Source organism: Dendropsophus ebraccatus, chromosome 8 (assembly GCF_027789765.1).
Source record: "Dendropsophus ebraccatus isolate aDenEbr1 chromosome 8, aDenEbr1.pat, whole genome shotgun sequence".
NCBI lineage: Eukaryota > Metazoa > Chordata > Amphibia > Anura > Hylidae > Dendropsophus > Dendropsophus ebraccatus.
The window spans coordinates 54,241,765-54,264,400 of NC_091461.1; the positions used below are offsets into that span (position 1 = coordinate 54,241,765).

The 22,636-nt window shown below is 37.8% G+C and overlaps 1 protein-coding gene across 7 annotated transcripts in view; it reads right to left on the reverse strand.

Moving 5' to 3' along the window:
- The window catches only part of PLCE1 (phospholipase C epsilon 1), a 196,236-nt gene that overhangs the window by 36,745 nt on the left and 136,855 nt on the right, over positions 1–22,636 (reverse strand). For 2 of the 7 annotated variants that reach the window (XM_069980385.1, XM_069980382.1), the window contains 15 exons: positions 18,799–18,981; positions 16,048–16,165; positions 15,603–15,765; positions 15,097–15,219; positions 14,880–15,016; positions 13,655–13,893; positions 13,230–13,291; positions 11,015–11,180; positions 6,872–6,979; positions 5,367–5,483; positions 5,120–5,278; positions 3,365–3,494; positions 1,831–1,872; positions 776–874; positions 149–273 (listed from right to left, as the gene is read on the reverse strand). In XM_069980385.1, the coding sequence (XP_069836486.1) occupies positions 149–273; positions 776–874; positions 1,831–1,872; positions 3,365–3,494; positions 5,120–5,278; positions 5,367–5,483; positions 6,872–6,979; positions 11,015–11,180; positions 13,230–13,291; positions 13,655–13,893; positions 14,880–15,016; positions 15,097–15,219; positions 15,603–15,765; positions 16,048–16,165; positions 18,799–18,981 (1,971 nt within the window). The remainder of the gene's footprint in view (positions 1–148; positions 274–775; positions 875–1,830; positions 1,873–3,364; positions 3,495–5,119; positions 5,279–5,366; positions 5,484–6,871; positions 6,980–11,014; positions 11,181–13,229; positions 13,292–13,654; positions 13,894–14,879; positions 15,017–15,096; positions 15,220–15,602; positions 15,766–16,047; positions 16,166–18,798; positions 18,982–22,636) is intronic. The other 5 variants (XM_069980389.1, XM_069980386.1, XM_069980388.1 and 2 more) reach the window with 3 other exon arrangements.

A 22,636-nucleotide genomic window follows, 5' to 3' on the forward strand; every position in this document is an offset into this window, starting at 1 on the left:
CCCATCATGCCTGGACGGCCAAAGCTTTAACTTTGGCTGTCCTGGCAAGATGGGAGTTGTAGTTTTATAACAGCTGTAGGGGCCTGAGTTTGACACCTGTGTTCTAGTGCTTGTTATTTACCCCTTTACTTTAGGAAGGAACATCTACCTTTCCTTTGTTGCCAGCAATGCTACCATCAGTCTTCTTGATTCTCTTTGGGGCTTCTTCATTATACTCAAACTGCAATTTATCACTGCATGGCTTCATTTCAGGACGGTCATCGAGTATATTATCTGCAACGAGAACAATTTTTGGTGAGACGGGCATCACCAATGTTATTTAGGCATCAATACTCAACAGCTATTATGGCCTAGTTTATGTACTCTTTTATACAGACGTCACACCGGAGAACATGCAAAAGATTTAAGAATTGCCAAAAAAGCTTAAGAACCCCTATGGCTGAAAGACACAAAAGCCTCAACCTGACTTGGTTGAACTTGATGAACATGTGTCTTTTTTCAGTCGTATAAATTATGTAACTATGATGTTTTCACAAAGTAAGCCTTCAATGTCTGTCTGTGTTGTAAGTCAATGAACATATAACAGAAAGTTATATAGTAATCGGCAATGTCTACTGTGAGCTATAGCAGACCCCATAACAGACTAGATAGTCATTTACATATGTATATTTTGTCTAGTATTTGGAACATACTTATAAAGACCAATTTAGCCTAAAGTGTGAATTCAAGTTTTTAATCTAGAATGAAAAAAAATGTGTTATATGTGGTTTATTACTTTCATTCACTTTCAGGCTGCACACTCCATTCATTTCATTTTGGGGTACGGGGAGACTTGAATTACTGCAGCCTTTTACTTCCTCCCTGCTGGTGTCAGCTGCAGGAGCAGATAGAAAGATAGTAAAATAGAGAGCGGTCATAACGTGAAAGTCATGCCCAGACATGCAACTACAAGCTGTGAGGTTGTCAGTAGATGGAGCTTTGCTAGTTAATAAAGCCCTGTGATTACAGCAACCTCTGCACCGATTCATGCAGTGCCTTGGGGGAGGGGGGGGGGGGGGGGGGAGGGGGAGCGCCAGGCATAATAAGAATAAGCAAGCATAATGAAACCACAACCAGGTTGTACTATATATCCAACATGGCAAACACTTATGACCACTATCTGTTAGTGTATTAGGAATAAGACCTAAAAAGTTCACAAGCATTTAGACATGCTGCCAAGTTCTCACTAAAATATGCTCATTTAGTCAATGAACATCTGTAACTTTCTTGGTCAAATAAGCATCTAGGGGGAGATTTATCAAACATGGTGTAAAGTGAAACTGGCTCAGTTGCCCCTAGCAACCAATCAGACTCCACCTTTCATTCCTCACAGACTCTTTGGAAAATGAAAGGTGGAATCTGGTTGCTAGGGGCAACTGAGCCAGTGTCACTTTACACCATGTTTCCCCTAATGTCTATAAGCTTTACTTAGATATCAAGACTAAACTTCTGTAGGATTTCCCATACATTACCAGCTATAGGTTTACCTTACACACCCAAAGCAAAAAAATACAAACTACAACTTGACAAATTCATTGTACTATGGTACGTAGTATACATCTTATTATAAGTTATACTTCAGTTTAGCATGCAACAAACAACCAAAACATAGTGAACCCCATACAGTAGATATTGTAGTAGCCAAACAGTGTAGCAAATAACATATTGTACAATGCATTACATATTGATCACACCAACACCATGAACACATATACACAGAAGCTTTCTGTAAACCAAGCACAGAGGAGGAGTCCTATAAATCCATGCAACATCCATTCACATGGCTTTTACCTTCCTGGCTGTTAGGCGCAGGGGAAGCATTAAGGCCATCAGCTACAGGAAGAGAGTCAAACAGGCAGTCAGAAAAGGAAATGATGAATTAATGGGAAAATACCAGTCATTATCCTTCAACAATTTACAGAAAATATAAAGAATAAAGATGTTACTGGCTACATATGTAAACTGGACGTAAGCACTAGAGGAGGTGATCCATGCAGGACCATAGTGTATTAGTGATGAGATAGATGTATTTAATGCAAAGCAAACTAGCATCTATGATTGGTGCCTATACACAACATATCTTATATTCAGTAACAAGCACATTTATATTATATTTACATTGCCTTATAGCATGCAGGCATACAGCCAGTACTAGACCACCACCTAAGGCTGGGTTCACACTGCGTTTTTGCAACCAGTTTAACGCAGTGCTTCTCAAACTTTTTCTACTGGAGCCTCAACAGACCAAGGCAATGCCTGGGCCTCACCAGACTGACCAAGAGGGTGTCTAGGCCTCACCTTCCATGACGAAAGTCCATTTAAAAGCTGGAAAAAATGTGATGTCCCAAGCTCTATATACTAATAAAGCAAGTACGAAATAAATTAATAACATTGCTAAAATGGAGATTTTTGCAAACAGCTAGAGGACTGTGCAGATCATAGTTACTTTTGTAAAAACTGGCTCCTCAGCTGGGCCTCACCAACAACTAGGGGCACCTCACTGTTTGAGAAGCACTGGTTTAACGTATATGCTTTGTGGAAAAAACAGATACAAAAAACGGATGCAGTTGTATGTCATTTGTTTGGATCCATTTTTCCATTTACTTTCATTATTTCAAAAAAACGTATAGAAACGGATACTTTTTTTTTTTTTAACAAACACAAAGTAGCGTTGACCACGTTTTTCTGTCCGTTAAAAGTATTTGCGGATTGCAAGAATGCAGTGTGAACCCAGCCTTAGCTGTGTGCTCCCAAGTGCAAGCGCATAGTGTGTCTCAAACTGTGCGATGCGACTTATCTAGGATTCAAGTTTCCCCCCTTACCCAAACAGAACTTAATAGGAAAAAAAAGACGAATGACAGATATATGAATGTGAATAACTTCCTTACGTTCTTTAGGGTCAATAACAAAGAAGAGGGAAAGCTTATTAAAGCGATAAACTTCTAGGACATATAGCACGGATATTAGAACCATTAACATGACTTTATAATACAAGGACAACAGGTTCCCCTTTTATCTGGTGAGGTGTTAGAATTTAGAACGATTTTTACAGGACGCTTAGAAGAACTGCATGTACTGAGATGTACAGCCATTGTGTTAGAAGCAGGCTATGAATTACAGAGCAGGCCGTGTTATGGAAGCACAAGCACATTATGGGTACTTATGTGTCTTTTGGGTTGGTAAGAGGAGAAATCTTCAGAACATAAGGTGGATGAAAATAGCATAGGATTGTAAGCTGCTTTTTGGAGTAAAAATTACCCGGAATAATGTCAATGGTATCCTTCAAAACAAGTTCAGGTACAATACTATAACTATGTATGCTTACCATCCGAAAGAGACTCATAGTCATAATCGTAGTCATCTTCATCATCATCTTCCTCTTCATTGTTGGTACTTGTATTCATCATCTGGTTCCCATTACTGGCTTGTACCTGCATGCTGGCAAGCTGATGTGCCTAAAGAGGGCAGAACAACAATTGTGCATGTCTGGGTGACAGAAATATACACAACGCAGTTTGCCTTAGCATTCAATATTTATAAAATATCAACATCTTTCATGATCTGGTGCCCGCAATACACAGTGAATGGGGCAGAAAGCGGTTTGTCTTAATTCTCTGTGTAGCAGTGGTGATGAGTAACTGCAGCTCAACCCCACCTTTAAGTGAACAGCAGGTTAGCCGCAGTAATAAGATCTGGCCACTACACAGTGAATAGAGCCAACTGCTTTTTGCCCTGCTCACTGTGTAGTATGGGCAGCGAACGGCTGGTCAGCAGGGGTGCCAAGTGTCACCACCCCACCAATCAGTGACTGATGAGCTATCCAAAGTGTATTTAATTAGGAAAAAAAACCTTTAAATATTTATACCTGACTGTTAATGCACTTAAATGGCATCTTTAGCTACGTCCTTGCACTGTAAGCAACATAAATAGTGCTATAAATATTTAAATAGCTATCTGACATAATCTGTCACATAGTAAGGAAGTATATATTGTGTGATTTAAGGCACACTGGTAACTTTTGTAATGTTTTTTTTGAATGATCAGCATAAACTGCCTTAATACCTGGCAATGTAAGATACTGTGAAGAAGCACTAACACAAATATTAGTATGGGAATACGTTCCATTAGCACCATCTCAATGTAAGTGACAAGGTCTGGATCTACATAAGGGCATGGAAACCTGGCACTAATACCCACACTATGTGTACTACTCAGCAGAATAAAAACATTCATGCTACTGCTCGGGAAACACTTCAAGTAAAAATAGAAAAGAAGAAATATTTCTTATTGAAACTAAGATTGTCATTGAGATACGGATATATGGAAACATAATCCAACTGGTGAGAGAAAACAAAAAAATAAAAATGTAAATACATGAGCTATAAAGTAGGATCCTGCCACTGAAATAATTCATTATGCCCAGGTCATCTTTCTGTCTCCCACCATTTCCAACATTCATGTTTTCTTTTTAAGAGGTCAAGACAATCCCTTTTCAAATGCATAATTTGCCCTATATAAGTTCACTTTCTATCATGCATCCAGTATGAGCCAAAGCAAAAAAACATTTCAAAAAGCAGCTCCAGCACTGACAGACACCAATACCATGCATGTTTTTTATAGTTACTTGTTCATTTTCCAGGCAATGGCCAATGCAGAGGAACTGAGTGGCCAAAAAAGGGTCCCACCTATATATTCTCTTTTCTGGACTTTGACCAACTTTGACTACATAAATAAGTCCTTATTATATTATTACTTGTAGACCAGTGATTAGTTGTTTTCCTGAAGTTTGTAATTTTGGCCTCCATCACGTGTCATCTAAGGTAGCCTACCTGAAATCATCCCCCAACACAGTAGTAAAGAAGGAAGCCTTGTGTATGTTTACTACAAGCAAACAGCACAGCCCTGATCCCGTTCCTCTGAATTGAAGAAAATGAGAAATACCGTGCACCACGGAGGGGGCTCTCATGAGCTGAATACTAGCAGCAACATCACCAAGCCACCATTTTGAAAGTTAGGCTATATCTAAGTGTGAAATTAGCTTTACTCTCACTTTGCAGCTTGCCACAAAGCAGATGCTTACCTTTTGCTTCAAAATATCCACAGGTGTCTGATGTGCTTTTAGTTTCTTGTTTTTCAACAATACTTTTTTCCTTAGTTGCCATGGAGAAGGTAGCATTGGATCATCAGAAAAGTCACTCTCAAATAGGAACTTTGTCACCAGCTTGTCTCCAAATACAGTCTAAAAAAAAAAAAAGATTTATTTTCATACAAACCATGTATCATATACAATGTATACAAAAGTAATAGTCATATTACAGGAAGATCACCTTAAATATGTCAGCCATCTTGCGCTGCTGTGGTAGAGAACAGTGATTCTCTATGGACAGAATAATTGGCATTTCAGAGTTGATGAATGCGTTACGATCAATGGCCTCTATAACATCCTGCCAAAAAACAAAGAACAATGTTGTCCAGTTTATTCCATGTGACTTTCACGAAAAGACAATTTCAAAACAGATGGCTCCATTATGGTTTCTTGGGACCTGTAAACCCCCCCCCCCCCCCAAAAAAAAAAAGGGATGTTAATACCATTAAACAGCTTTAGGGTTCTCTGATTACACACCATTTTACAGTTTCTTAAATGGGTTAGCCAGTATTTGATAAACATGGCCGCTTTTTTTTTCTTTTTAGAGAAATACCCCTTGGGTGTGGTTTTACAGTTCAGCTTCATTAAAGTATGGAGCATAACTGCAAAAACCCTAAACTGGAGGCCATGTTTTTTTTTTTTTAATACTGGATAACCCCTTTAATATTTTGGGGCACATAGGTGGGCTTATATTTTGTCTGACAATTCAGTTAGAAGATTGGCATGAACTTAAAGAGGTTGGTCACAGGGTAGGGGAAAAGTAGGAGGTTGCAGAGGTCTGATCTCTGTACCCCCCAGCAATCTCTATATTGGGCCCCGCGGCTCGCGACCCGCGACTCTATTCATTCCTATAGGACGAAGGACAGAGCAGAGTATGCCAGAAGAGTGCCCGATACGGAGATCAGCGGGGGGAACAGAGGTTGGACTTCCCGTGTGCGACCTCCTACTTTTTCCCTATCATGGGGAAAAGGGAATTTTTCCTGGACAATCTCTTTAACTTTAATAATAAGTGATTGTCAGGTAATGGAAGAGATTATACACATATGCCTAATACACCGCCCCTAACTGTATAATCCCTCCCATCACCTGATATTACCTCCCATTATTAAATTTAAGTTCACAATCATCTGACTGAACCAAATTGTCAAGCAAAACCAACATATCTTAAGTGCCACATGTTTGACTTTGGGCGAGACTGAGTGTGCTGGAGATTCTCTCATCTCTTATCTTGACCAATTGGAACCTTTTACGCATCAAAAGTTTTTTTTAAAATGGCAGGTACACTTTAATGAGAAAGTGTTAGAAAGTGAGAAAACGCTGCTCTTCACCAGGGAAGGCACACAAAATGCTCCTTTTTATTTCCATTTGAGCATTAGGAGTAAGGCTCACCATTTTATAATGTCTGGGAAATAATTCTGTTATATTTGGAGTAAGTCTCACCATTTTACAATGTCTGGGAAATAATTCTGGTATATTTGGAAGTCTACTGCACTACCACTAATGCCCCACACAGTAGTGTCGTCTATATATCTATAGCTTTCTACCGTCTGGATAACCAATCATAATAATAATTCCTGAATAGCATATTACAGGAAATGAGAATATAAAAAATACATTTCTCAGATTTTATTAAACAGGAAATACGAGCCGTCACTACCTGTAATAAACTGTATTGTTCACTCTTACCTTAAAGGGGATTTTAGTTGTAAGTGTGTGTCCATGATAAATAATAGGCATGCCATCATCTCCATCCCAGCAATCTAACTCAACACTTCTGCAGCCTTGTAAAAGAACCTGAAACAGTCATTTTAACTTAGTCAAACACGTCATCGTCGCTTACATTTCTTATTACCAGAACATTTTTATTATGCATACGCATCAGTGCAAAGCCAATTCATAGACAATTTAGTGGGCATGTAAAAAACTATGTTTCCTATGGGAAACTTTCAATTCATATTAAAGGTCATGCGACATACATTGAATGAGCAATAGTCTACCTTACACAAAAGTAGAAGATAAAAGTAGATTCTGGATGCAAGTATATGCAATTCTCTAATGGTTGCATCACAACTTTAATGTAAAAAAGCTGCATCTAAAAAGATTTTGGATAAATGAATATTTACATATGAAGAAATGGTGCTGCAGATGGAGGCAGGGGGCCACATGAGAAGTGGCGAGTGATGGAATCCACACCAAGTTATCCATGTGATTTCCATAGTGTGCACATACACTCAGTCAGTATCTGCCAGAGGACTGATCTGCAGTCAGATATGGTTAAATCTCCTAGCCTGTGTTGGAGCTGTGGTCTAGGGGTAAATCATCTGTCGAGAGACCAGCACCAGTTTGTTTTCTTTGGTTCAATTCCTCTGATGGAAATGAAATATTTTTTATTTTTTATTCTATCATTTTTTAATGTGCAAAGAATTCCTAATGAGGACCAAATAATTTTTTAAATAATGAGAAAAATACATATATACTTGGCATACTTCGTTTAGGGTTGGAATAGCTGTGGATTTCCAGTAACGTGACAGTACCAGTTTGGAGATAACTAAAAGCTTAGTTGTTAAAATACAAAATACTGGTGAAATTTCCTGGATTCCCAATAATAGGAGTATCAATTGTGGCGTGTGAGGAATGGAGATACCCGTAACTGTCTTGATCATATGTATGATAGTGCGCCAGTAATTAGATATATGAGAGCATGACCACAATAGATGTAGCAATGATCCTACAGAGTTACAACCTCTGCAGCATCTGTCAGTAGAGAATGGATATATTCTATGTATTTTTTCCGGGGTGAAATACCATTGTAGTCTAGTTTTTGTTATTGCTTCTATGTGGCTTATACACAACAAGGCCTTATGGGACCATTTAAAAGCTAACATCCATTCTTTTTGTGATGGAGATATGGATAATTCCCTTTGCCATTTGTCATATGGACCTATCAGTTCGAAAGAGAGGGCTATTTTCTTTGTCTGACATTTATACTGTCTTTATTATAATATAAATCATAATAAAAATGATTGAAACAGAGAAAAATACATATATAGTTATTTATTTTAAAGTGATACAATAATGAGAAAAAAAAACTATATTCCATTTCCATTAGGGAAATCAAACCAAAAGAAAAACTGTTGCTGGTCTCTACACAGGTGATTTGCCCCTATACCACAGCTCTAACACAAGCTAGGTGATTATTCATGAAGAGGAGAGAGGAAAAAGCAGTTGTGAGTTGTGCTAGCACACCCACTGAGCCACAATTCTTTCTTGACTCTTCATTACGGTAGGAGACCTGAGATTGTGCATAACCCACTGCAGGGGCAAATTACCAAAAGGTACCATGCTCACTAGGGGACTACCAGCTACAACAAACTGTCAACACCTCAGGTAGGGCCCGGGAGCTGACAGATTCCCTTTAAAGGGAAACTAGTTTCAGCAGGAAAAAGCAGGAAGCAGTTCCAGGAACAGGAGTGGGAAACGTTTGCTCTCGGAGTGTGCTTCTGCTCTGGACAATTCCTGACACAGACAGGGGGGGGCAGTAGGGAGCACTGGGTTAAATTGGGAAAAAAAAGCTACACAGCATCCTCCAGGGCATACACTAGCTGAGTACTGGAATGCTTGGGTTGCTTAAATAGAAGTAATTTATAAATCTGTATAACTTTCTAGCATCAGCTAGAAAACATATTTTTCTGGACAATACCTCTTAAATGTTGTTTTCAAGCACATTTTTCAATACATTTGTATACTATTCTATATTACAGTATCATTTACACTTTTTGCTACAGTGGACAGTCCTTATAATGTGTTATGGAGATAGAAAGTGATAGGCTCTCAAAAGGCAATTGACATAGATAGATCAGAATAATATATACAAATATAGTTGGATTATGACACAATGGATCTCATGATTACCGAATTTATGGGTTTAAAATCTAGTTTTATGTATAGAAAAATAATAATACAGAAATAATACAAATAATACAAAAAATACAAAAATACAAATATATATATGAAACACAAAATAAAAAATGAAATTGTATCTCAATGTGCTATGGTGAACTTTTCAGATGCAGTGAAGCAGCTATATACGGTCTTGTTCATAGTCTATCTGCTTACTTGATCGGTATTGACTTACTTATGTTTATTTTACCATGCAGTATTAGTTCATATGCAACAATAAATAAAATATGATATAGAGTATAAGAAGATGATAAAAAATTTTAAAAAAATGATGGAATGAATATTGCCACTTTTAAAATAGAGAAAGCGGTGCAGGGCCCTTGCTTTACCGCATTTGCAATTGTTGGGTTCCCGTTTACATATCCCTTATATCCTTAGATAGGACAAATATATAAAGTCAAGTATATATATATATTTTTATGTGGTGGAAGTCCACCACATAATATATATATATATATATATATATATATATATATATATATATATATATACACACATTAAAAAAAAAAAAAAAAAAAAAAAAAAAAAAATATATATATATATATATATATATATATATACTTGACTTTATATATTTGTCCTATCTAAGGATATAAGGTATATGTAAACGGGAACCCAACAATTGCAAATGCGGTAAAGCAAGGGCCCTGCACCGCTTTCTCTATTTTAAAAGTGGCAATATTCATTCCATCATTTTTTTTAACATTTTTTATCATCTTCTTATGCTCTATATCATATTTTATTTATTGTTGCATATGAACTAATACTGCATGGTAAAATAAACATAAGTAAGTCAATACCGATCAAGTAAGCAGATAGACTATGAACAAGACCGTATATAGCTGCTTCACTGCATCTGAAAAGTTCACCATAGCACATTGAGATACAATTTCATTTTTTATTTCGTGTTTCATATATATATTTGTATTTTTGTATTTTTTGTATTTGTATTATTTCTGTATTATTATTTTTCTATACATAAAACTAGATTTTAAACCCATAAATTCGGTAATCATGAGATCCATTGTGTCATAATCCAACTATATTTGTATATATTATTCTGATCTATGTCAATCGCCTTTTGAGAGCCTATCACTTTCTATCTCCATACCACATATCTATTATAGTTCTAACAGGTGCAGAACTAGTTAGTGCACTCAAGGTTTTGACATATACCAGATCGCCCATAGACTTTTTCAGTCGAGCACACCATACTACCATTTCAGTCCTTATAATGGCTTATTTGTATCATTATTGCTTATATGAGTAACCAGTGCACCCAGCTCTTTAACACAGGGATGGAGAACCTTCAGCCCCTCCAGTTGTTGCAAAACTACAACTCCCATCATGTCCGGGCAGCCAATGCCAAATTTTTGGCTGTTCATGCATGATGGGAATTGTGGTTTTGCAACATCTGAAAGGCTGAAGGTTCTCCACCTCTGCTTTAGCACAAACAGCTGATACACCCTTACATATTGACATCCATAAACCGGATTACCGTATAAAAACCTAATCTTTACGTATTAATAAGCTTACTAAGCCGCTGCCCGGTCACAGCAGGAGACCATTATGTACTCAAAGTATAAAATAGACACACATAGAAAGTATCAGCATCAGCTTGTTGATGGTGTTCATGTAACAAGAGGGACTTATAAAGATGCGAGATGTTTTATTTTGGACATTCTGGCCAATGAGAAATGTGGAATTTCTTTTTAAAGTGCGGTTTAGTATACTATGATGATCCAGAGAGAATAGATGATGAATATAGAGAGGTCTGACTATTAGAAGGATTCTACAAACTCTACAAAGTTATGAGCATAAAGCAGGCAGTATACAGTATGGCACTTACAGAGAATAGACATCTCATACCTGACTGTAGAGCTCCACAGAGGATTCACCCTTCAGCTGATGACCAGTTAGATATGTATTGTGCGAAGACTCAATGAAGTAATATGCCAGAGGAAATTGGAGGTCATCTACATTGATCTGCGACTCATCATTTCTGGAGGCAAAGTTGTCTTTATCCATCAGATACCTGGATATGCAGATATAGCAGATTATTTGGCGTGACTGCTGCCTAAAATATATGCCAGCTAGGTAAGGAACTAATGTTGTATGTTACACTGTGCAAAGAGAAGCATTCAACACATATCAGAATGCTGCCGCTTCACACTTCTATGAATAGGTAAGGCAGGTTAAAGAGTAGTCAGCTAGGGACTACATTGGCTCATTTTCCAAATGTATACCTGCATTGACTAATGTGCGGCTTGCTGTGCTTCAAAGCGTAACTGTCATGTTTTTTTTTATTGCAGAAATCAGTAGTATAAGCGATTTTAAGAAACTCTGTAATAGGTTTCATCAGCCAAAAAAGCCTCCTTCTGTACTCAAGAAGCAATCTCCCAGCCTCCCCCCTGACTTCTTATCTGTGCATTATCAGGCAAACACGTCTTCATTACAGAGAAGCCAGTGAAGACGGGCTCTGCTCTCTCCATTGTAAGCCTATGAAGGGGGGAGGGGCTGAGGGAGATGAGGGAGCAGGAAGAGGTGACATGAAGGTCAGCTGTTTGTAGACTCTCTGGGCACCTAAACCGCAGGATTCTGGGGTCAGAAAGGTCAGTGCTTATCTATGAACTTACTGAGAGAAGATTGCAGGGTGTTGTGCTGTGCAGGACTGCTCTGTGCTCAGTCACTCCTAACAGCCCCTCTCCTCTCCATAGCCACATAATGGAGACAGAAATCCTGCTTCATTTGATGTGAGGGGGGAGGCTGGGAGATTGCTTTTTCAGTACAGAAGGAAACTCTTTTAGTACATAAAACCTATTACAGAGTTACTTAAAATCGCTTGTACTGTTGATATTTAATGTTTTCAGAAAAATGACCCTGAAATGACAGTTACGCTTTAAGGTCTGAGTCAAACCATGTATATGTTCAGGAAATGATTTACTAGTAGAGATGAGTGAACCTCGAGCACTCTCTGGCTGTATCCATCCTTTCCAGGCAGCCTTAGGCTAGGTTCACACTGCGTTTTTGCAATCTGTTTAACGTATACGTTTTATGCAAAAAACAGATGCAAAAACGGATGCAATTGTATGACTTCCATTTAAAAAAAAACGGATTGAAACGGATGCGTTTCTTTTCTGTACGTTAAAAAAAACGCATCCGTTTTGATCCATTTTTTTAATAAGGGAAGTCAATGGAAAACACATAATTGCATCCTTTTTTTGCATAAAACATATATGTTAAATGGATTGCAAAAACGCAGTGTGAACCCAGCCTTAGGGCTGCATCCACCTTCTTCAGCCACCAGTAATCAAATGCTGTTGACTACATTCAGGTCACTGAAGTCAATGGGGCTGCTGTCTTGTCTTGCACATATATGTCGGCATGCCACTTTGACAGAATGCCAATGTATATATGACATGGCCAATCATGGCCTTAAAGCGGAACTGTTACAGGAAACATTGCTATGAAATTGAGGACAGTTTCATAGCGATGCTTGCTGTGAGTGCGACAGTACCTTTATTTTTTATGTCCTTGGTTACAGACCCCACCCTTCTACTATGACTCGGATGGATACAGTGCTTGCACAGGACTTTTGAGCTCTGTCTATATAGCTAGCGGAGTGGACAGGGCATGGTAATAGAGATGGGAGAGGCAATACACCTCCAGGCATATAGGTGTCCAGCCACACCTCTTTGACACTTTGGACAGCCAATCAAAACTATTCACATTTTAAAACGAAGGACATACAAAATAAGGGTACCATTACTCTGTACAAGCATCACTATGAAACGTCAGCAGTTTCTATAAAGTTCTAGGAATGAGTGAACCCGAGGATGCAGAATTTGAATACTGATGGCTGAAGTTGGATGCAGCCCCAGGGTGGCCTGGAAAGCATATTGAGTCATAGCCTGTGTTCATGTTTTCTGGGACTCCCTAGGTCTGCATCCAACTTTTGCTGCCACCAATAATAAAATGTTGCACGCTTGGGTTCGGACGAACCAGTACATGCTTAAGGTTCGCTCAGATCTATAACTTAAATTAAAAGTGTTTTTAAGAAAACAAAACAAAACATGATAGATACCTTGCAAACCCTTCAAATGACATGAGTCCTTGCTGCCGCATGCTGATGCTTGGCTCAAATTTCTTAAGGAAAATGAAAAGAAAAACATTAAGTGGTTAACAGCATTGTAGATATAATTGATTATAATGTATCAGGGAGAAATATAAAATATTCACATATCAAAATGTAACATCAATGCTTGAAATTTGCTTAGAATTTAAACTTCTAAGGTCAGTAGCAAGAATAAAGAAACTGCAGGTGGAATCATTTTGTGTGAATGTGACATTAGACAGAAGGGTTGATCAGAATGTCTATAGAAATAAGACATTTTACAGAAACGAAGCTGATGCAATGTGATTAGTTATAGTGAATACATAATTATAACGTTTCAATAATTTCTTTCAACAACTTAAGACATGTACTTACATTGTAAAAACGATTCTAACCTGAATAATGCTGAGGACTTCATCATAACTGTAATGTTCCCCTTGGCAATTGACCAGGAAGTCATTGAATTGTAGTATTCCCATCCCAAATATTCCGAGGGAAGTGCTTTCCACTCCAGTGCCATTGGTTACAATGCTGGCAGCAGCAATAGCATCAGAAATTTGCCTCTGATTTTCGGACAACTGTTGTCGACTTCGAATGAATAAACCCAAGTCTGACACGTTCCTGGTCAATAAATCTACAATGGAGAAAAAAAAACACAGAAAAAAATGACTTGCCCTAAAAAAAAAAAAAAAAGATAACAAGACTATATAAACCCTCTTACAGCATGCAAGCTCTATGAGAATGAGTTAGAGATGAGGGAAACTGGAGCATGCTCAAGTCTGATCGTTCAGCATTTGCATACAAGCGGCTAAAGAAGTTGGATGCAGCCACAGGCTGTATCCACGTTTTCCCAGACTCCCTAGAGCTGTATCCAACTTCTTCAGCCACCGGTATTCACTGGTAGCCACCGGTAACACTGAACGACTGAACTCGAGCATGCTTCAGTTGCACTCATCCATAATGTTAAAGGAGGAGTCAGGGGTCCAACATTTTTTTGAAAACAGACGGGGGGCTCCAGGGCAGGGGTCCACTGTCCCCCACTCACAATCCCTGGCCACTTCCTAGTCTGAGCAGGGACCTGGGATGTGATGTTTCAGGCCCGCTAAGCCTCATGGTAAGCCTCTAAGTACATACCTTCTTTCTAAAACAAGTTAACTACCATCAGATCTATCAGGCTTTCAGATCTATCAGGCTTTCTTTCACAAAGGGCTCTATGCTTGTGATGTGTGTTAGCATACCGGCAGAAAGTTATGGCAAGATATAAGTACCCATTCACTTGAACAGGGTCTTGGAAAAAGAGGGTTGGGCTCTGGTTGGCTCTATCCTCTTTTCTACTGTGCAGGACTACCCTCTCCGAGAGAACTGCATTGTTAACAAATTAGTTCAAAAGTAATTTATAGGTGTAAGGGGGAAGGGGAGGTAATACATCTGTGACAACACCTGGCTGCATCATGGTGGCCCATTGTAATCTTTACAGTTGGGTGCCCTATTAAATGTATGTAACTGGTCTGAGCAAAGAATAAATTCTTTGTTATGTTAAAAGTCTAAAATTTTAAGCCCTATGTTGTGATCATAGAAAGTGTTTAATGAAAACCCCCAAATACCCTATGACATACAAACCTAAATCTGGCTGCACACCAGAGACATTTTCGTCAATTGTTAAATTAGTATAAAGAGGAATGGGCTCCGAACCCAAACGGCTGCAGGCCACAGCATAGATATCAAATATGTCTTTAAGGTCTTTACGGCTTCGTACACTGAAAACACAGAAAAGTAGGATGAAATATGTCATCATCACCCGGACTGCATTTATAGTATAGTCCCATTATAATCGTACCTGAAAGATTTAAAAAGTTCTACAAACTCCACAAAGTTCATGTTGCTATCCGACACCATAAATGATTGAAAGCCTTTCATCCCTCCCTTAACTCTTCCATGCCAACTTGAACTGCTCCATGTTCTGGAAAAGAATGGGAGAGAATTATGTCCCCATTATGGCGGAGTAATGGGCGCCAGTTTGTGCATTCAAACAATTTTCCAGTAAATTAAAACACTTTAAGGAAGTTTAATTCCTTGATTTATGATATAAAGTATACAACTTAACGTGACTTTTGGCAGAACCATTAAACAGACTCAAGGTAAAACTTTTTACTGCCAAGAAGGGGCTTACAAAAATCCTGTGATGATTTTAAAGCTTTTGAAGAAATGTTAGTGATTTACAACCCCTGAGCTAGGACAGTCCATTTTGCACCATAAATATGAGCACAGTATAAAACATAATACAGTTATTTTCCACCATTCTCTTGTATAAAAAAGGGGGTGAAACAAGGTGATAAAACTTACGCAGATGGGGGTTTGTTGGAACTGGACAAAATAGGTGATGACGCAGGTCTGATAGGAGTTGTCGACCCAGGGGCTAAATTCGGAGATCCAGTAGCAGACACTGAATGAGCTCTTCTTGAAGGAAGGGTGTGCGACAAGGGAAAAGCAGCTGGGTTATTCTGATCTGTCAGTAATAAAGTAACAGAAAGGAGAAACCAGTCATACAAAATGAAATCTTAAACATATCTTATCAGATAGATGAGCACATCTGTCTGTGCAAATCTGTATGACATTCTGGCACTAGTCAACCTGACAGTTTTTTTCTCCAAAATGACATTCTGAAAATATTAATATTTTCAAGTATAAAGAAAACTTTTTCTATCAAGTTTTATGCTGTGCTCTACACTATATTCACAATGCAACATGAGAACAAATGAAAAAAAAAAGAAAAAAAACTGTTTCAGACCTTGCTCTTCCTGTTCATCGATTTCTGGAGGATCTGAACCACTTCTGCTACGAGTTTCTTTGCAACTTTTACTTTTCCTTGTTGCCATCTCATCATCAGCCGCATCACCACTCTCACCCTGGTAAAGTATGTCAGAAGTTATTTCTCTTAAGCTGGTCCGCACAGTATGTGAGTTCTAAACCCAGCAGCCAAATGATTGCCCAGCAGTCACCAAGACTATAGCAGATGATACAGTACGCAGGCCAGCTGTGTATGCATAATATTAACACACATATTAACTAAAAGTGCATTTCACGGTTGCATTCTGACAGGACTTAAATGGATAGTTTAGCAAAACTTTATATATTTTTTTAAATCACTCGATGCCAGAAAGTGCCAAAGATTTGTAATTTACTTCTATAAAAAATTTTAAGTCTTCTAGTACTTATCAGCTGATGTATGTCCTGCAGGAATTTATTTCCAGTCTGGACAGCAAGTTTTTATGGAGATTTGCTACTGTTCTGGACAGTTCTTGACATGGACAGAGGTGGCATTAGAGAGCAGTGTGTGAGATTAGAAAGAATACACCACTTCCTGCAGAACATGCTGCAGCTGATGCATATTGAAAGACCTGAATTTTTTTTAATAGAAGTAAATTGGAAATCTCTGGCACTTTCTGGATTTGAAAGACATTTTTTTCAGCTGAACTACCCTTTTAAGGTCCCCATACATCTTATGGTTTAGTCGGCCATACCTGCCACAGCCCCACTTTATCAGGTAAGACAGAACATCTTTTTTTCTGGGAGAGATAAGCCGCAGTCAGAGCGGTCTGTCTGCAGCTTAACCCTTCCTTCCTCATATAAGACACAAGTATGCTCAGTCACGCAGAGCGTTCCTATGTATGTGGAGGATGGGTGGCGGGCAGGAGAGATAACTGATGGCCGAATGATGGTTCAGCCATAAGTTAAGGAAGGTGTATGGCCAACTTTAGGCTTGAATTCTGCACCTAAATCTTCACACAATCTAACATTGTTATATACAAGTCATTGGTATTTTATTGAAATAGTAAAATTTATGGGAAAATGTAGCATATTGCATAAAAAAATAAATATATCAAGAATAGTTGAGTGACATCAGACTTGAAGAGTCTAGTAAATAATAGAATATGAATTAATAATGAATATAGATAGCATAGGAAACAGGAATCTACATGAAATTTGAGATATTTTTTTACATCCTGGACATAATAATAAAGATAATAAATCTAGGGGCTGGATATTTATTATTTCAATCTATCCGGTCTTTGAAACACTATACTCTGTGGACTTTGGCTGCCATGCTTTAAAAGTATATGCTTTCTGATGGGAATGAAAATAGCACTCTACCAAATGAGGGAGAAAAGCCATGTACTTTACTACTCCCTATTATCTCTAAGGGGACTCAGAACATGGCACTGGTACTAGTGGACCACATATACCCATCTGCAAACTTCATATAAGCTCTTTATATTGAGCAACCCAGACATACTACAATGACTTAGGTGTGGTGCCAGGGAATTGACATCAAGGAAAAAATTTAAATAATAAAAATCACATAGTTCATTCTAATTGTGATCTCCATCAAGAGTTGTATGGCACCTTTTTAGCCCTATTCATATCAGGCTTTGACCTTCTATCAGAGTTGTATGCCGGAAGCACTTCCTCTGTGGGGAAGCTGCAATGTACAGTATCCTATTATAAAGGCATACAGTAGGATTCATTGCACACTCTCAAAACAAAGCCCTGGGAGAGGTCCGATTATGTCAACGTATATACTGTATAGCCAGTCTAAGGACCCTGTTACATAGGAAAATTATCGTGCGGAAAATCTTTTTCTTTCAGATCAACTGGTATCAGAAAGTTTAACAGATTTGTAATTTACTTCTATTGAAAAATCTCAAGTCTTCCCATACTTATTGGCTGCTGTATGTCATGCAGGAAATGTTTTATTTTCAGTCTAACACAGTGCTCTCTGCTGACATCTCTGGCCGAAACAGGAACTGTCCAGAACAGGAGAGGTTTTCAATGGGGATTCATAGAAAACCGAAACTGTCTTAGCCAGAGATGTCAGCAGAGAGCACTGTGTCAGACTGAAAATAAAACAACATTTCCTGCAGGACATATAGTAGCTAATAAGTATGGGAAGACTTGAGATTTTTTAATAGAAGTAAATTACAAATCTGTATAACTTTCTGATAACAGTTAATCTGAAAGAAAAAGATTGTCACTGGAAAACCCTGTTAATCATTTAGTGTAATTCCGCATTGCTTTACTAATCATTCAATGTAATTCCAAATCGTTCCTTCTTTTGCTAGAATCAGATGGCGTAAACAATCGCTCTAATGATTGTAACTAACGACTATCATTTTGTGTATTATGGAGAACGATTTCAGGTTAACCATAAACAATCTCGTTTGCGCATGTTTATCGTTAACCGTTAAAAATCACTTTGTTTAATAGGACCCTACTTTGGGACAAGGAGAGGAAGGCAGTCTCTGTATATACATGTAGTAGGGTCCTTATATAAACAGGGTATAACTTTCTTCCTCTAAACCCAATATACAGTAACATAATTCTTAAAAATCTATTTCTGCATCTAATGAATATGACCAAAACAAAACGTTTCTCCTATGAAAAATTTGCTGCCATATTAAAACAGGGGTGGAAGATTAAAAGCAAACCGGAACACAGCAAGAGAGGAATGTTAGCAGGATGAAACAGCATAATGTTCTACCCTCATAAGTACTTTCTTCTTTTTCTTGGCTGCATTGATCCCCAGAGTATTGTTGCGCTGCATGTTGGGTTTCTCAGTGCTTTTAGTCAGTGTTCCCGTGCTTGTATTTCTTGCGCTCCATCGTCTGCCTCCAAATAACTCAATCGCTTGTGCCAATGTTGGTCCTTCGAATCGGTTATCCTCCTGACCGTGAATTAAGAAGGTGCACAATGTGTTAGTAGAGAACTTTCATGTCTAGGATAAGCAGAACTTATTTTACTGCATTCATTGTCTTTAGTATGGGAGAAAAGCAAGGAGGCTTACATTGCCAGCATAAGCGCTATATCAGTTATATCACCTTTCTATGCTTCCCGAAGAAATGGATAATTTACCAACCATCAATGTTGTTTAGCATGTAGTAGGAATCATCCTGGCTTCCCTGGGGAAGCTCCCTGTCTTGCAGCCTTTACACACAGTAATAGGGAGCTCACAGACCTCTATTTCCTTACAGAATTTTTCTCCTACCAGCAAATCCCTATGGCTACTCTGCCAGCTCCGTATCATTGAATCCATCCACTGACTCATGTTATAAAAATACACCCTAGGGTTACAAGAGCTCAAGATCCTTTAGGTGTGAACAATTCAAAATTTTCCATCAAACCATAATGAAAAGATAACTCATGCATGTTAAGGGTCTCCCTCCTTAACTCATTTTATGGGAGGAGTCTGTGCAAGACCCCAATCCTGATGTCCCAAAGCACTAAAGTTATAGTGGATATCTGTCCTCTCATAGTATTAGCAATGTGACAGACATCCACTTTAGGATGTTTTAGCAGAAATGTTTTCTTATTAGCAACCCACTTACACATGAACAAAAAGAGCTTAACGCATTTTGGCTGTACATCCTGCCATTATGAAACAAGAAGTGGCTGTTATGGTCTCAAGCAGGGTATTTCTCTCTCTATGACATTCATATGCCTTATAGGGGTTATCCAGTGCTACAAAAACATGGCCACTTTTCCCCCTACTGTTGTCTCCAGTTCAGGTGCAGTTTGCAAATAAGCTACATTTATTTCAATGGAACGGAGTTTCAAAACCCCACCCAAACTGGAGACAACAGTAGGGGGAAAGTGGCCATGTTTTTGTAGTGCTGGATAACCCCTTTAATAGGCCATATGGATGTGCTGTCTTCAGACAACCCCTCTAAATCAATAGTCTTCCATTAGAAACAAGAACAAAGATGAACCATACTATGCTTTTTGTAACTCCAAAAAGGAAAAATTAAAAGACCAGATGTTTTTTTTTATATTATATAAAATTATTTTTATTATCACTACTACTATTATTAATAATTTATAAGCCTCTAGTCCAGAGGTCCTCTTTACGTAAGTCACAAGTCATTTTCAATTATAAAAGCTATATAAGCTCTTATTCTAATGTTATTTTACAGTGATATGAACCTTTTCCCAATACTTATAATATTATGAAGTTTTAAGAGCCATAGGAACATAACACTATTAGCATCTGCCAACAGATGGGGAATCATATGAGAAAGTACAAGAGGAATATGTGTCTCCCGAGCCAATGGTTGGAGAATACAGCTGTAGCCTGTGTAGGTAGAAACCCTCTAGCCTGAAAGTTTTATCTACTGCCAGAGTATACTGCATAATGTAAGCCAGTCACAATTACATTCCGGGAGGCAACCTAGGGTGTAAACCCCATTTACTTCAATGCTAATTGAAAACTAATGTACTACAAAGAGAAAATGAAAGTATTACCAAAGTTCAAAGCTGTGCCCTAAAATAAATGCAGGCATTTCTGTCAGTTGCTAAGTTGTTTTATTTTTAGTATAGACAGATATATAGATGATGTATTTTGGTTATAGTATGGCATTAGCTGTATGTACTGTATAAACTATATAACATCCCCCAGTGATCTTCTTATAGAAGCAGGTATCTAAAAAATGTTCCCTCTAATTTTCATCTAGGATCCCAGACATATGTACCACAAACACAAAGGATCCACAAACATATTACAATAAAAAAAGGATCAAAATATAGTAACAAAATATAAAAGTTACTATGTACAGTAATGTTAGATGTACATTGCCGAATGATTTACCCGTTTAGAGTTGTGTTTAAGTCTTTATGTGAAATATAAATACAAAGCCACAAACTTCGGTGGATTGTTATAAAATATTATTTTTGTCTGTATAGGAATATAGCATCTTTATGGCATTTTGAGAAATCTGGAGTGCAAATCACTATAAACTGGCTAGTAAAACATTTCTAAGATGCATCTACTATTTTTGTAATATAACACTAATTTAATTTCAACATACACACCTACATGTATACAATTATAATTAAAGGGGTAGTTAAGAAAAAAAAAATCTTTCAAATCAACGGGTGCCAAAAGTTGCCAGAGATTTGTAATTTACTTCTATTTAAAATAAATCTTCCAGTACTTATAAACTGCTGTATGTCCTAAAAGAAGTAGTGTATTCTTTCACATTGCTCTCTGCTGCCACCTCTGTTCATGACAGGAACTGTTGAGAGCACTAGTAAATCTCCATAGAAAACCTCGTTAACTTTACTTTAGCTATATTTCTTATTTCATTTGTGAAAACTGTTTTATCTGTTGTACTTTCGATGTACAAAATACATCTGTAAAAATACACCACTTTTTGCAAGACATAAAGCAGCTGATAAGTACTGGAAGACGTGATCGTTTTTAATAGAAGTAAATTACAAATCATTAGCATTTTCTGGCACCAATTGATTTGAAAGAAAACATTTTTTTGCTGGACTACCCCTTTAACCAGTCTTGGAGCAGATTTACATATTTTGATAGAATTTATCATCAATATCAAACGAGTATTACCAGTCAGGTATCAAGAGCTAGGACTCATCTAGTGTTATATTGTTCTCTACTGTATGGTATTACACAGGTTGGTGGCATCAAGGTATTATAGATATTAAAGCTAGAGCGGAAGATACTTAAAAATGGACAGCTACTTTCTAAGCCAGAAATCTTTTCGGAAAAGCTATTTCTCTTCTTTTATTATTCATCAGGCAGACAAAATGAGCAAATTGCAAACTACGCCCGAGGGTAATAAGTAGTTCAAAACCTCTCTTTGATGAGAGTGAAAAATACCTAAAGATATTTACCAAAAGAACATCTTTCCTCTAAGGTTGTGGTTCTTTAAAATACTGCTAAGTACCCATTCAGGACCCCTGGCAGATTTACTCACAAAAGTGATACAGTAGTGTAAATGAATCAACTATAAAAATACGTATAGTAAACATTAAACAAATCAACACAATAGCTTTTAGCAAAAGCAACTTTACGGTGCTTCCATATCCAGTACTCAAGAGGCACCAGCTTAGCTGTTTGTGGTGCAGACCTCTCCCTCTTCCTAATGTTCCATCAAAGTAACAAAAAGAGAACGTGTTCATACAATGGATTGAAAACAGATTCATATGCATGTTCTTTACTGAAAACCAGGGGAGTTTTAAGAAAATGGACTTGTCTTCGCAGTTCATAAAGATACAGCTCACCATTACACACATACTCTTCCCTTAGCCTTCAGGGAAACATAAAAACTTCACAACTATAACCATTCGGAGGGAACAGTTCTCTTTAAAAGGGAAAGTATCACTTTTTATTGTTTTTATTTTTGGTTGTTTTTGTATAGTATTTTGGGCACATGTTTATGGGAGTAGCAAACTTGCCTGAGTTGCCTCACTGCTCTGTATAGAACATTTTGAGGCTTTACAGCATTCACAAAAACATAGGAAATGGGCATCTGGAAATGACTAAAGGTCCTATTACACCAAGCGGCCGTTACGGCTCATAA